Source organism: Anolis sagrei, chromosome 3 (assembly GCF_037176765.1).
Source record: "Anolis sagrei isolate rAnoSag1 chromosome 3, rAnoSag1.mat, whole genome shotgun sequence".
NCBI classification, from domain to species: domain Eukaryota; kingdom Metazoa; phylum Chordata; class Lepidosauria; order Squamata; family Dactyloidae; genus Anolis; species Anolis sagrei.
The window spans coordinates 33,744,090-33,757,230 of record NC_090023.1 but is presented as its reverse complement, the minus strand read 5'-3'; the positions used below and the strand labels follow the sequence as shown (position 1 = coordinate 33,757,230).

The window sequence follows — 13,141 nt, the reverse complement described above, 5'->3', positions numbered from 1 at the left end:
GACAGTGGTGGGGTCGAGAGCAGTGCCTCCCCAGCTGATCTCAAACTCCGGGGTGGGACGTAAAGGGAGATACGTTCGGACAGATACACTGGACCGGAACCGTACAGGGTTTTATAGGTCAAAACCAGCACCTTGAATTGTGCTCGGAACTGCACCGGCAGCCAGTGGAGCTGGCACAACAGGGGGGTGGTGTGCTCCCTGTATGTCGCTCCGGTGAGCAATCTGGCTGCCGCTCGCTGGACTAGTTGAAGTTTCCGAGCCGTCTTCAAGGGCAACCCCACGTAGAGCGCGTTGCAGTAGTCTATTCGGGATGTGACAAGAGCGTGGACCTTACAGCTTCAATGCCTGGCTGATTCCTGCCTGGGGAAAACTTTTGTTGGAAGCTGTTAGCTGGCCCTGATTATTTCTGTCTGGAATTCCCCTATTTTCAGAGTGTTGTTCTTTATGTACTGTCCTGATTTTGGAGTTTTTTTTAATACTGGTAACCAAATTTTGTTCATTTTCATGGTTTCCTCCATTTTTTTGAAATTGTCCACATGTCCAATTGTCTAGTTGTCTCTCTGAATTATAACTGAATTATGACTAAATCAGAGCCATTGTAATATATATGCCAGAGCATAGAATTGGGGCATGCAAACTTAGGGAGCATCTACACTGTGCAATTAATGCCATTTGACACCACTTTATTTTCCATGGCACTATTATTATTATTTCAAACATTTGTACCCCATCCTTCTCAGCCCTGAGGGGGGACTCAGGGAGGCTTGCACCGGCAACAATTCGATGCTAAAACACAACATAGCAATAAAACACAATTAAAACATTGATTAAAACATTAAATATAAATAGGCAGTTAAAATATTATTAACAATAATATGACCGCATCCAATGCTATGGAATCAGAGGAGCTGTAATTTTGCAAAGTCTTTAGGATTCTTTGTAAAGGGTGTTGGTGCCTCACCAAATTATATATCCCATGATTCCACAGCATTGAGCCATGGCAGTTAAAGTGGTGTCAAAATGCATTAATTCTACAGAATGGTTGAGGGTTCGAATCCGCAGGCGGAGTGAGTTCCTGTTGTTAGCCCCAGCTTCTGCCCACCTAGCAGTTCGAAAACATGCGAGTAGATCAATAAATACCGCTTCAGCGGGAAGATAACGGTACTCCATGCAGTCATGGCAGCCACATGGCCTTGGAGGTGTCTGTGGACAATGCCGGCTCTTTGGCTTAGAAATTGAGATGAGCACCACCCTCCAGAGTCAGACTCGACTAGACTTAATGTTAAAGGGAAACCTTTACCTTTACTATAGATATACTCTTAGTTTTTCACAGCTTAACCTATTTCATTTTTCTAAGGAAGAAGAGATGCAAGGAAAGTAATAAAAGAATAAATACCCTGAGCTATTTTAAGGTGGGATACCACATAAATGAATGAAGAAGATACATGTAGCGATTTTATTAAATCTCAAACTGCAATTCTTGTACTTCCAAATGTATTCATTAAGAGCTGCATCTCTTTTGTGCACAGCATGGCAAACAGTTGCAAAAGAGAGAAAACAATCATATTCAAGCTTTGTTGTCTCTGTCATATTGACTTCTTTGTCTGTTCCTCCTTTTCCAGGAATAAAGTAGTTTAGCCTGCATAATGCGCAGGGATGTTATGTTATGGAACATTTCTCTGGAAATGTTAGAATTCAACCAGTCATCTTGCTTCATGTAGACCACGTACAATACCCAGTACACACCCTTTGTTCTTACTTTATTCCTTAAGAAAAATTCAAGTATACTTCTTTCCTCTGCAGTTAAAAAAGGGATATTTCCTCAACTCTTGCGATGTGACAAAAGTAGAGTTATAAAGCACTGTCTATAGTTCGGTACCAAAAGGAGATGTGTCATAGTCCCGTCCCCCCCCAACCTTTCATCTAAAGATAACTCTGCTCCTTTATCTTACTTGAGATGCTGAATTCATTTCCAGAGTCATACAGAAGAAATACGCAACAGGGAAGCCAGATCAGAAAGATCTCAGTGAAAACCTGGCAGCTACTCAGGGACTTGCACACATGATAACGGAATATGGTAAACTTTTTGAGGTGAGCGAAAGATTCAGATAGCATTATTCATGAGTGTAATATTCTGAAGGGAGCATCCTTTGAAGCACTTAGCCTATATAGCTTTTCGTATTTTGGCCTTGAAATAATAGTTTTTTGAATTGGGGTGTTTCTAGTGGAAGTTTCTTAATATGGTTCCCTCCCAGCCTATTTATATTGACTTATAGTTTGTTATATCCCAAGGACTCCAGTTTTATCAAAACAGTTTTACTTAATGGAGATAAATCTCTCTCATCTCAAAGGCTAGCATCAGAGCAAAGCCAAAACAATTACCTAAAGACGTCAGGTTTTCAATATGATTTTAAGTTCTTTCTCATAGTTTATTTTTAAGTCAAATTAAGTACAAAGGGGAGAGATAAATAGTTCAGTGATAAAAGAAGCCTATGAAATCATTCTTTACAAATACTTGGCGTATTTTGGAGTGAAATGCTTCTTCAGAAGCAGAGAGTCTTGTGAAACTAAGTACCCAGCATTTCCTGTTATCTTCTGATTTTCTTTTTAAAAATCTTCTCAAACCAGATCCCTACACAGGGTGGAATTTGCAACAGTACTTTTCTTTTTCATGTTAGGAGTGACTTGAGAAACTGCAAGTCGCTTCTGGCATGAGATAATTGGCCCTCTGCAAGGACGTTGTCCAGGGGACACCTGTATGTTTTACCACCTGTGAGAGGCTTCTCTCATGTCTCTGCATGAGAAGCTGGAGCTGGCAGACGGGAGCTCAACCGCTCCCCAGATTTGAGCCACTGACCTTTCGGTCAGCAGTCCTGCTGACACAAGGGTTTAATCCATTGCGCCACCGGGTACAACAGTACTGAATCTAGTGTAAATAACGTTATCCTTATTTGTAGGAAGAAATGGGGGGAGGGGATTCCATCATTGCCACCCTGCAGATGGAGCTCCTGGTGACGCAGTGGGTTAAATCCTTGTGCAAGCAGGACTGAAGACTGACAGGTCAGAGGTTCGAATCTGGGGAGAATGCGGATGAGCTCCCTCTGTCAGCTCCAGCACTCCATTCAGGAACATGAGAGAAGTCTCCCACTAGGATGCTAAAACATCAAAACATCCAGGCTTTCCCTGGGCAATATCCTTGCAGATGGCCAATTCTCTCACACCAGAAGCGACTTGCAGTTTCTCAAGTCGCTCCTGTCACACACAAAAACCCTGCAGGCAGGAGTTCAGCAAAGATATTTGCTCTGTAAAGATAGATTGAATTGGAATGGTTGTTTCCCTTTAATACTAGAAAATGGGCAGTGAGAAATTGGACATATGGGGAGACAGACCAATAATTTCCCCTGACCCCCAATGCTTCTGAGAATTGTCATTCCTAAACTGCCACCTCTATGCATTGGTATAGAGGTGGCTTTAATAGAGGCCAATACTCGCAACTTCATGTTTATAATAATACACTGAATTCTTGTTGAATTTCACTGAAATAATGTGGCTCAAAAATAACACAGCTTGGTGTCATCATTCTTAGGCCTGTTTGGGGGATGATTTGGGGCACTGATTCAGAAAATTGCATTGGATTGACTGCATCAGCTCTAGTTTCTTAGATACAGTTATCCTTATTTCCTGTGTACAAACAGATGAAAAGTGGTGTATGGCTTATGAACTGTATCTTAAAAACTAAAGCCGATGGGGAAAAACTGGTGTTCTTTATGTATTCAACAGGTCAAGTGTACCCAAACACAGTTCTAACATTTGAGGTACCAAAATGTGTGTTGGCCAGGATAATACATCAAATGTATTCTTTAATATGAAGCTTTCTCTGCACTTTCTCATTCTTTGGAGCAGATCCCGCATGAAATGGTAACCCAATCCCGTAACTCCTACATTGAGGCTGAAGTACATCCCCCCACGTTACAGGAACTGGGCAAACAAATGGATGAAGAAGGTGGAAGTTTCCAGTCGTATCTGGAAGGGCTTGTACAGAACCTCTGTAAAGAAGCTAAAGACAAATTCAAAGGATGGGTCACTTGTTCCAGCATTGAAAATACAGATCTCTCCTACAGAAAGGTATTTTTTGCGCTCAGAAAATATGCATGTGAATATGTGGGGGTCATACTGTCTTCTACATTGGCATCCAACATAGCACAGAGTCCTGAAAATGAACTGGAAAGTAGATATATCTGTTTTAAGCACATAGAAGTAATATAGGCACATAGGCGGACTTCTTTAAATCAAGCCTATGTCTCACTTAGATGTTTCCTTTCAACTCCATCCCCCTCAACACCTTGAATTCAGGTCGGAGATGGGAATCCTCTAAGGCTATGGAAGGCTTCTGTGGAAGTTGAAGCTCCTCCTTCTGTTGTCTTGAACCGTGTGCTAAGAGAGCGGCACCTTTGGGATGAAGATTTCTTGCAGTGGAAGGTCATTGAAACTTTGGATAAGCAAACTGAGATCTATCAATATGTTTTGAACAGTATGGCTCCGCATCCTTCCAGAGACTTTTCAGTCCTCAGGTAAATTAATTTACTGTTAGAAGCAGCTCAGAATGAGCTAGTTTACTGTCTATCTATCTTTTTCATTTATTGCTTTGTACTTTGTGTATCATTGGGTCACCTCTAGCATTCATAACATTTTCCCCAAATGATTTGTTGTGCTTTTCTGTTCCTTGAAGTCATTTCTGATTTATGCAAACTCTAATGCAAAGCTATCTCAGGGGTTTCTTGGAAAGATTGGTTCAGAGGGGGTTTGTCCCTGCTTTCCTCTGAGGCTGAAAGTGTGCAACTTGCCCAAGGTCATGCAGTAGGTTTCCGTGTGGATTTGATCCCTGGCCTCTGGAGTCATAGCACATTACTCAAACCACCATACTATGCTAGCTCTTTCTCAATGATACTTTTTTCCTAATTAAAAAATCTTGTCTTCTAAGCTGTATTTGTGAAGTTCTCTCATAAAACCTTAAAAGTGTCCACTTTCTTAAACTTGATATCTGACAAAGACTATTGTTTAATTTATGCAGCTGCACAAGCTGTCAGAATTACATAAACAAAGCTGATCTAATTGTTCTGACTTTTCCTCTCTCTGGAGAATCATTGTTCTTTGCACGGAATTTATTTTATGTTGAAATAAAGTTTAAAACAGAGGCAACACATTGAGGAAAAAAATGGAACCATTGCTAGAATAATCAAGAAACTTTCTAATTATAATCCTTACTATAGCACAAATATTCTTGTGGGACAACAAGAAGAAAACAAGCTATAGGAAATGTTGTGTTTTATTGGATATGTGCAATATACAGGGTTAGTCAAAATGCATAGGCCAATAAGCCATTCAATTGAATGGCTTATTGGCCTATGCATTTTGACTAACCCTGTATTGTATATAAAGTATTGTACATGTGATGTGGCCAATCCCAGATACCCACTTGTTTTTTAAGTCAAAGAAAAAAGTGCAAAAGCAGGTTTATTGTTGAACAGTAAAATAATAACAACAACAATAAAAAAAGTAGTGGGATCACAAGCTGGAAAAGGTTACAGAAAATAAACACGTCAAAATACTCTGGCACTTCCGAATTCAGACTGACAGAGTTTTGGAGCACAATACTCCTGACTTCATGATCGGGGGGTGGGGGGGAGGAGTATGGATCTTCGATGTTTCAATCCCAGGCGACAACAGAAGCAACAAGAAGCAACTAGAAAAGCTTACACGATACAAGGATTTGAAGATCAAACTGCAAAGACTCTGGCACAAGCCAGTAAAGGGTTATCAGTGGTTATCAGCACACTAGGTGCCATGCCTAAAGACCTTGGCCTGCACTTAAAAACAATTGGTCCTGATAAAATTACCATCTGTCAGCTGCAAAAGGCCACCCTACTCGGATCTGCACGCATCATTTGCCAATACATCACACAGTCCTAGACGCTTGAGTAGTGTCCAATGTGTGATCCAATACAAAAGCCACCATAGTGATCTTGTTTGCTGTGTACCAATCTTGTTGTTTATCAAATCATAATAATAATAATAACAATAATAATAAACAATGAGAAGAACAAAAAGTCCAAAAAAGTATGTTTTCCAAGTAAAGACAAGAACTGAAAAATGTTGAAAATACAGGCTTAGATATCTTGTTTAACTGTAATTCTTCCTTGCGCCTAATGTTTTCTCTTTTTCTGACATTTTAATAGGACCTGGAGAACAGACTTGCCAAAGGGAATGTGCATCTTAGTGGCCATCTCTGTTGAACATGAAGAAGGTCCTCTGATGGGAGGTGTGCGGGCAGTTGTTTTGGATTCCCAGTATTTAATAGAGCCTTGTGGGTCGGGAAAATCTCGTCTGACACATATCTGCAGGATTGACTTCAAGTAAGTACCATTGGTTCCAAAATGCTCATTAAGTTAAATCCCAGGAGCAAACGCTGTGAGCAATGGGCTGGATCCAGTTAAATATGTAATTGGCTGGTAACAGATTTCTCAACTCTGTCCTCCTTGTGGCAGCCTCTCAGCTTCCCTTTAGCTACTACACACATGATTGTGGGATCTAGCTGAGCAAAGTAAGTGAAGTATCTAATTCCCACCATTATCACTGGATATCTGTCTGAAGAAAAGACAAAGGAGAGGTTTCTTGGTGGCTTCTCCCAGGTTGTGGAAGTTCTTTTCATGGAACTTCCACAGTCTGGGAGAAATTAAGCAGATGCTTGCTTTGCTCTCCATTCATTGGAAGTTAGACTTTTTTTTATTTAAACAGGCATTTGATGATTAATTAACACTTTAAATAAATATTTCAATGAGGGGTGTTGTATCTTAGCTTCATTCTAATTTAAGATAAATATGATGATTACAGGCAAGCCCAGAGTTACAAACTACCAGTTTATATACAACTCCTAGTTACAAATGTAGGAGAGACAACAGGTAAGAGCTTTTTCGACCTATGCTCCAATTCTGTGGAACTCATTGCCTCCATACATTAGAGCAATGTCGGAGCTGCGACCTTTTGTAAAGGCACTCAAGACTTGGCTGTTTGGTTGTGCATTTAAGTAATCAGATCTAATTTGCCAAATAGTCACTGTTGAATGTTTTTATGTTGAATGTTTTTATATTGTGTAAATGCTTTTTTAGACTGTAAGTCGCTCAGAGCACCTTGGTGGAGAGCGACTAATTAAGAAATAAAGTGAAGTGAAGTGAAGTAATGAGAGAAATCTATCGCTCAGAAGATAAATTAACTCCCGAAAGAGTTATCATAGGGAAAAGATGTCTCCACTGAAGCTTTCTCACCCATCTTTGTTTCCACAAAAAGCCAATTTTTAAAAGAATCCAGTTATCTCAGGAACAAAATGTGATGTCAAATTTTCTGAACAGGGACACAGACAACAAAGCTTCCATAACGGGGTGTTAACCCTTCCCTGTGCTATCCAAAACTAAAATGCTATTTGGCTGGAATGACACTTTAAAATTTACCTGTTCCGACTTACATCCCAATTCAACTTAAAAACAAACCTACAGAGCCTATCTTGTTCGTGTTGCAGCAAAAAATTTATGGTTCTGTGTTTAGCAACAAAACTATTCCCTTCTATAATACTTACTTGTCTTGTCAGTAGCAAAATTTATACTGAAATATTTACATATGTGTAGCAGAAGATCTTGTCTCTTCTCCAGCCCTTCTTCTTGATACTCTCAGTTAGTTCATACCTTCTTGGCAGAAGGTTCTCTCTGGTTTTCTTCACCAATCCTTCAGTTTCTTTGCAACTTAATCTCCAACAGCACGCAGCAACAACATCAATAACACCAGAAAATCTTAGTACACTTACAACTACTCCACTATGGCTGTACATTGTTAAATGATAGTCAGGTGGTTTGACTCTTAATCCTTGTTGGCCCTGATCCTTACACTCAGGTCTGTAGCGAGGGGGTGGTTTTAGAGGTTCAACCCCCCCTCGAAATGTTTCAGATTTTTAAAAAAACCTGGTTAACTCATGAATTTTAACTGGTTAACCAAATCCCCATGCTAAGTCTATGAGATGCAAAAAATTAAGAGTCCCTCCAGAACCGCAAGCACTATCTCAAGCAAATATTGACAATTTATTCACACTGTCATTATTGCAGGAATAGCCGATGTAGTGAAGCAACCAAGTTGGGTGTGTTTATGCTGAATGCTCTCATTAAGAAGGCCAGACTTGGTGGAGGTGGTTGACAGGGGCGGAGTTGCAGGCTATGGAAGGCTGCTCTGCCCCTGCTGTGCTCTTTGCTTCAGTGTGAGCTAGGAGGCAGGTTTCAACCCCCCCCCCCCACACACACACACACACACACACACACACACACACACAAAATGTTCAACCCCTCCCGAAATTTTTTTCTGGCTACGGCCCTGCTTACACTTAGTTGTTGTCATTTAAGAAATGATTTAATGTAAAAACTCTTGACAGTTTGTAACCTGGGGAGTACCCGTAATTAACATTTAAGATGAATCTTTTAATGAGGGGTGCAATATTTTTGTTTTACCAGTAATTGTTCTAGTTTTTCAAAATGATTTCACACTTTAAAAATTGTGGTTTTGGTATGATAATTAGAATGTAAATACCCAAAAGGCATCACACTCTCTTTGATCTTGGAAGCTAAACGGAGTCGGTCCTAGTTAGTACTTGGATGGAAGTCTGACATGGAATCCCAGATAATGCAGGCTTATTCAGAGGAAGAAACTTGCAAAACCAGTTGCCTAAGAAGCCCTTTGAAACCCATAGGGTTGCCATAAGTCAACAGATGACTTGAAGGCACAAATACTCATACATACATAATACGATATCTTATTTAATCCTGTTTTCTCATTGTTGTCACTATTTATTTTCACTGATATCTTATTTACAAAATTGAAACTCAAGGCATTTTGGAAAAAAATTTAAATGGTTACAAGATAGTTAAAACATGCAAAAGGATCATATTAAAACAGATCTAAACTTTAAACAATGTTAAAACAATTCAAAATATATCCTTAAAATGACAAAAATTAATTTTAAAACATTGTTGTTGTTGTTGTTGTTGTTAAATGCAGCAAAGACAGAGACATTTAGTATATCTAAAAAGGGAGGTCCAAAATTGTAGGCCAGCAAGAATTATTATTATTATTATTATTATTATTATTATTATTATTATTATTTGATCGATAACAAGATTAGTACACAGCAAACAAGATCACTAGGCTGGCTTCTGTATTGGATCACACTTTGGACACTTTCCAAGTATCTAGGACTGTGTGATGTATCATCGAATAATGTGTGCAGATCTGGGTAGGATGACCTTTTGCAGCTGACAGATGGTAATTCAGATGGCCAATTGTTTATTATTATTATTATTATTATTATTATTATTATTATTATTACTTTTATTTAAACCCCATTTTTGCTATCTACATAAGAGACTCAAAATTGCTTACAGTAAAACCAAATGAATACAATGTAAAACCTTAAAATATACAAACATTAAGTAGAATTAAATTAAAGAATGGCTTGCCTTGTGTTCCAACTTTTTATTATTAAGCTTTTGGCTTTATCCTATTTAATCTAGAATAAACTGTGTTCTGTGAATGTTTCTGGAAGTCATCCATATGCAATCAGTGGAAATTGTCAATGGCCATACGTCATTTTATTAGGATCAGTTGCATAATCTTTAAAAAAGGTTATAGGCCACTTGCATCTAATACCAATATGTGAATATAATTTTGTAAGTTGCACAAGGGATTCAGCAGTTTAATTCATGTATTTTTGTACTTGGGAGTATCTAATTTATTTATTTTTTTGAATCACAAGGGAATCAGCAAAAAAAAAAAACATTTGGGGGAGAAGGTGCTTCCTTGATGATTTCAGCAAAGGTTATAAATCTGAAAGGATATATTATTTCTGTGAAGAATCTATCTTCTTCATTGAATTTATTTTTTAAAAAAAAATAAAGTAATAATGTATCATTTGCTCATTGAGCTGATCCTTCCCCTTGGTGCAGTAAAGTTGGCAAGCATTAGTATTCTTAAATGTTTTTATATTGCTGCTTGGAGCTTCAGTTCTGCACCCAGCTGTGCATACAAAATTCAACCAAACTAAGATTTCCTTTCTGCATTTGTGACTAGGAAAGAGATGGAAGCCAGTTGAGCGCTGAAGATTTGTTGTTTTTGTTAATCCTCTTGGCAATTTTGTTATTGTTGCCATTTTCCAGATGAAGAAATTAACCAAAGTGGTAGCCATCTTAAGTCTGAAACCAATTCACATGTTGAACAGAGAGCACTTGGCCAGGGACCACTCTCCAACATTAGTACCAAAAGGGTTACGAATGAGTTTTTGGTTAACTTTAGATTTGGTTTGGTTATCTGAGGTGCTGATTCAGAAACTTGCATAGGAGTGACCACATCAACTCTAGTTTCTGATACAGAACGGTAGTCACCATCTGCTCACCCATGGAAAACCTTATTTAATAATCTAGAGCCATGAACCTTATTTTAGGTCTCACAGCCCACAGGTTGGGAACCACTGATTTAGATGAAATTTGGTAGGATTTTTTTAACAATAGCTTTTTCTCTTTGCTTTCCCTTCAGAGGTCATTCATTAGAATGGTACAATAAAGGCTTTGGACATCTGTGTGCATCTGAAGTTGCCAATATCAGAAATTCATTTCAACCCCTGATTGCTGAAGGACCAGAAACAAAAATCTGAGTGATGGAGACCCTGCATGTATGGAGTTCCATGCATGAACTGGAGCCACTGGATTTTCAGCCTACTTTCGCGCCATAGCTAAGTCATGCCTTATTTGGAAGGCTTTGCCGTTGCCTGGAACTGTCACTCATCCTCATTTCTCACTTCAGTTGATTTCCTTAACTTGAGAACAGTTTCTTCAGGCTTTAAAAACAGACTACTGCCATTGTTGATATTGCTTAAATCAAATATTTAAAAGCTTCTGAGAAGCTTATTTTAAAATGTACATAAGAAATGTAGAAATGTAAATATTGTATATGCTCTGTTATGTAAATAATCTAATTATATATGTATATATATTATTAAGTTTTATATATAAGCTGGTGCTTTCTAGAAGAAATGCTCTACATCTATTTGGAATTTATTTTCACACTGTTAGATCTGAATATCTCTCAAGCTGTGTACTGTTATCATAAAAAGTATGACATTGCAACCAATTGAATACTTAATTGTTCCCCTGTAGCACTGTTTCTAAGATAAAGCATGGAGATAAGCATAGCAAGATAAGAAGACTTTGTTAAGTCTTTAAGCATTGTCAAAAGTCATGAACAACAGAATATTAGGGCAAATCCTAATAACGTTATTGTTGGGTTCTCAAACCTCAATCTTTGATCTATGGCTAGTTGACACTTGCAATAGAACTCTCCAAAAAACCAATTGTTATTAATTGTCAACAAGCTGACATTGACTTATGGATGAGGCGATCTTCAGACTAGACTATCCTCAACAGCCCTGCTCAGGTCCTTCAAACTCATGGCTTCCTTAGTCATATCTCTTTTTGCAGAGGTCACAAGGGGCAAGCCCTTTGCTCATCATCCAAAACCTCCCTTCTCGCGAGTGTCAAACCCCAGCAGTGGTTATTCAGATCCAGTTGATCTGTGCTGTAGGGGGAAGAAAAGGGGAATGTACTCCACATGTGCGTACACACTCATTTCTTCCCTCTTCCAAGACTGGCTGCTCCATTATCTGCTTCTCCCTCCCTATTGGTGGCCACCAGCAGCAATTTTGAGAGCTTGACAGCCATTTGAGTAGTACTGCTAAGACACAAAACTGCATCATTTGAGTGTTTTCCTCCGTTTGCTGAATTTAGGATCTCAGGAATGTTTTTGGAGATGAGAGAGAACATTTAGATTCCATCATGCTGCCAATGATATAGAGTGAGATGACACAAAAAATGCAAAAACTAAGCTTTTTAGGGAAGTCCATGCAGATATAGCACAGACATTTGGTCCATCACTTGATATATCTAAATTGGTCCATTGATTTTACTAAGACTTATTTATAACACTTTCTCTGACTTTTTAAAGAGTTCCAAATATATTGGAGGTGGGCAAAACATGAATTACATTCCATATGGCCATTTCGGTGTGTCTCATCATCCCCGAGAGAGGATCACCTTGCCAGAATTCACACGTCAAACATCTTTCCAGTCTTCCTTTTCAGGAGTATAGTCGAGGAGCGCTGGAGCTTCCTGCACCATGGAGAATCACCACAGCTGCCACCAGGTGTCAGGAACAGCTGTGCCAATGACAAAAACCTCACTGGCTGCCACAAAACTGCAGTGGACATGGGGTCCTCATGTGTTGCAAAAAGATGTCCCCTGCCCACATCTGGTTTATATGAATATTTGTGCCAACATTCTAACAAACACGTTGCATTTAAGGTCTACAGAAAAACATGCCTAGCAATTGTTAATAAAGCATTACTTCCAGCAATATGAGTCACCTTCGTTCTCTCCATCATTATTAATCATGGTCCTAAGGTTAATACAGTATGACCCCCCCCCCCCCCATATCTATGGGAGGTACATTTCTGGAATTCATGGAGATGTGAAGAGGTCTTAACAGCCATGTCAAAGCTTTCCATAACCTGATCTAGGATGGATATAACCTGATCTAGGATGGCCCTGATCCTAAATGAGTGACTTGGAATTAACTTCTCTCCCATTTCAGTGGGACTGAATTTTCTAGGACTAGAACAGAAAAAGGCAGAAAACTTTTTTCAAGATATACTATCATCAGGCCTGTAGCGAGGTGGTGGTTTTAGGGGTCCATGCTGCTAAGTCTATGAGATTCAAAAAATTAAGAGTCCCTCCAGAACTGCAAGCACTATAATCTCAAGCAAATATTGACAATTTATTCACACTGTCATTACTTGCTGGAATAGCCGATGTAGTGAAGCAACCAAGTTGGGTGTGTGTGTTGAATGCTCTCATTAAGGAGGCCAGACTTGGTGGAGGTGGTTGACAGGGGCAGAGCTGCAGGCTATTGAAGGATGCTCTGCCCCCTGCTGTGCTCTTTGCTTCAGCGTGAGCTTGGAGGCAGGTTTCAACCCCCTCCCCGAAATTTTCAACCCTCCCTG

At 39.2% G+C, this 13,141-nt stretch overlaps 1 protein-coding gene across 4 annotated transcripts in view; it reads left to right on the top strand.

Annotated features, from left to right (window-relative positions):
• STARD13 (StAR related lipid transfer domain containing 13) overlaps positions 1-12,497 on the top strand; it is a 228,441-nt gene extending 215,944 nt beyond the window's left edge. For all 4 annotated transcript variants that reach the window (XM_067466597.1, XM_060770838.2, XM_060770837.2 and 1 more), the window contains 5 exons: positions 1,977-2,091; positions 3,904-4,125; positions 4,354-4,571; positions 6,237-6,413; positions 10,624-12,497. In XM_067466597.1, the coding sequence (XP_067322698.1) occupies positions 1,977-2,091; positions 3,904-4,125; positions 4,354-4,571; positions 6,237-6,413; positions 10,624-10,741 (850 nt within the window). In that variant the 3' untranslated portion in view covers positions 10,742-12,497. The remainder of the gene's footprint in view (positions 1-1,976; positions 2,092-3,903; positions 4,126-4,353; positions 4,572-6,236; positions 6,414-10,623) is intronic.
• Positions 12,498-13,141: the final 644 nt, after the last annotated feature.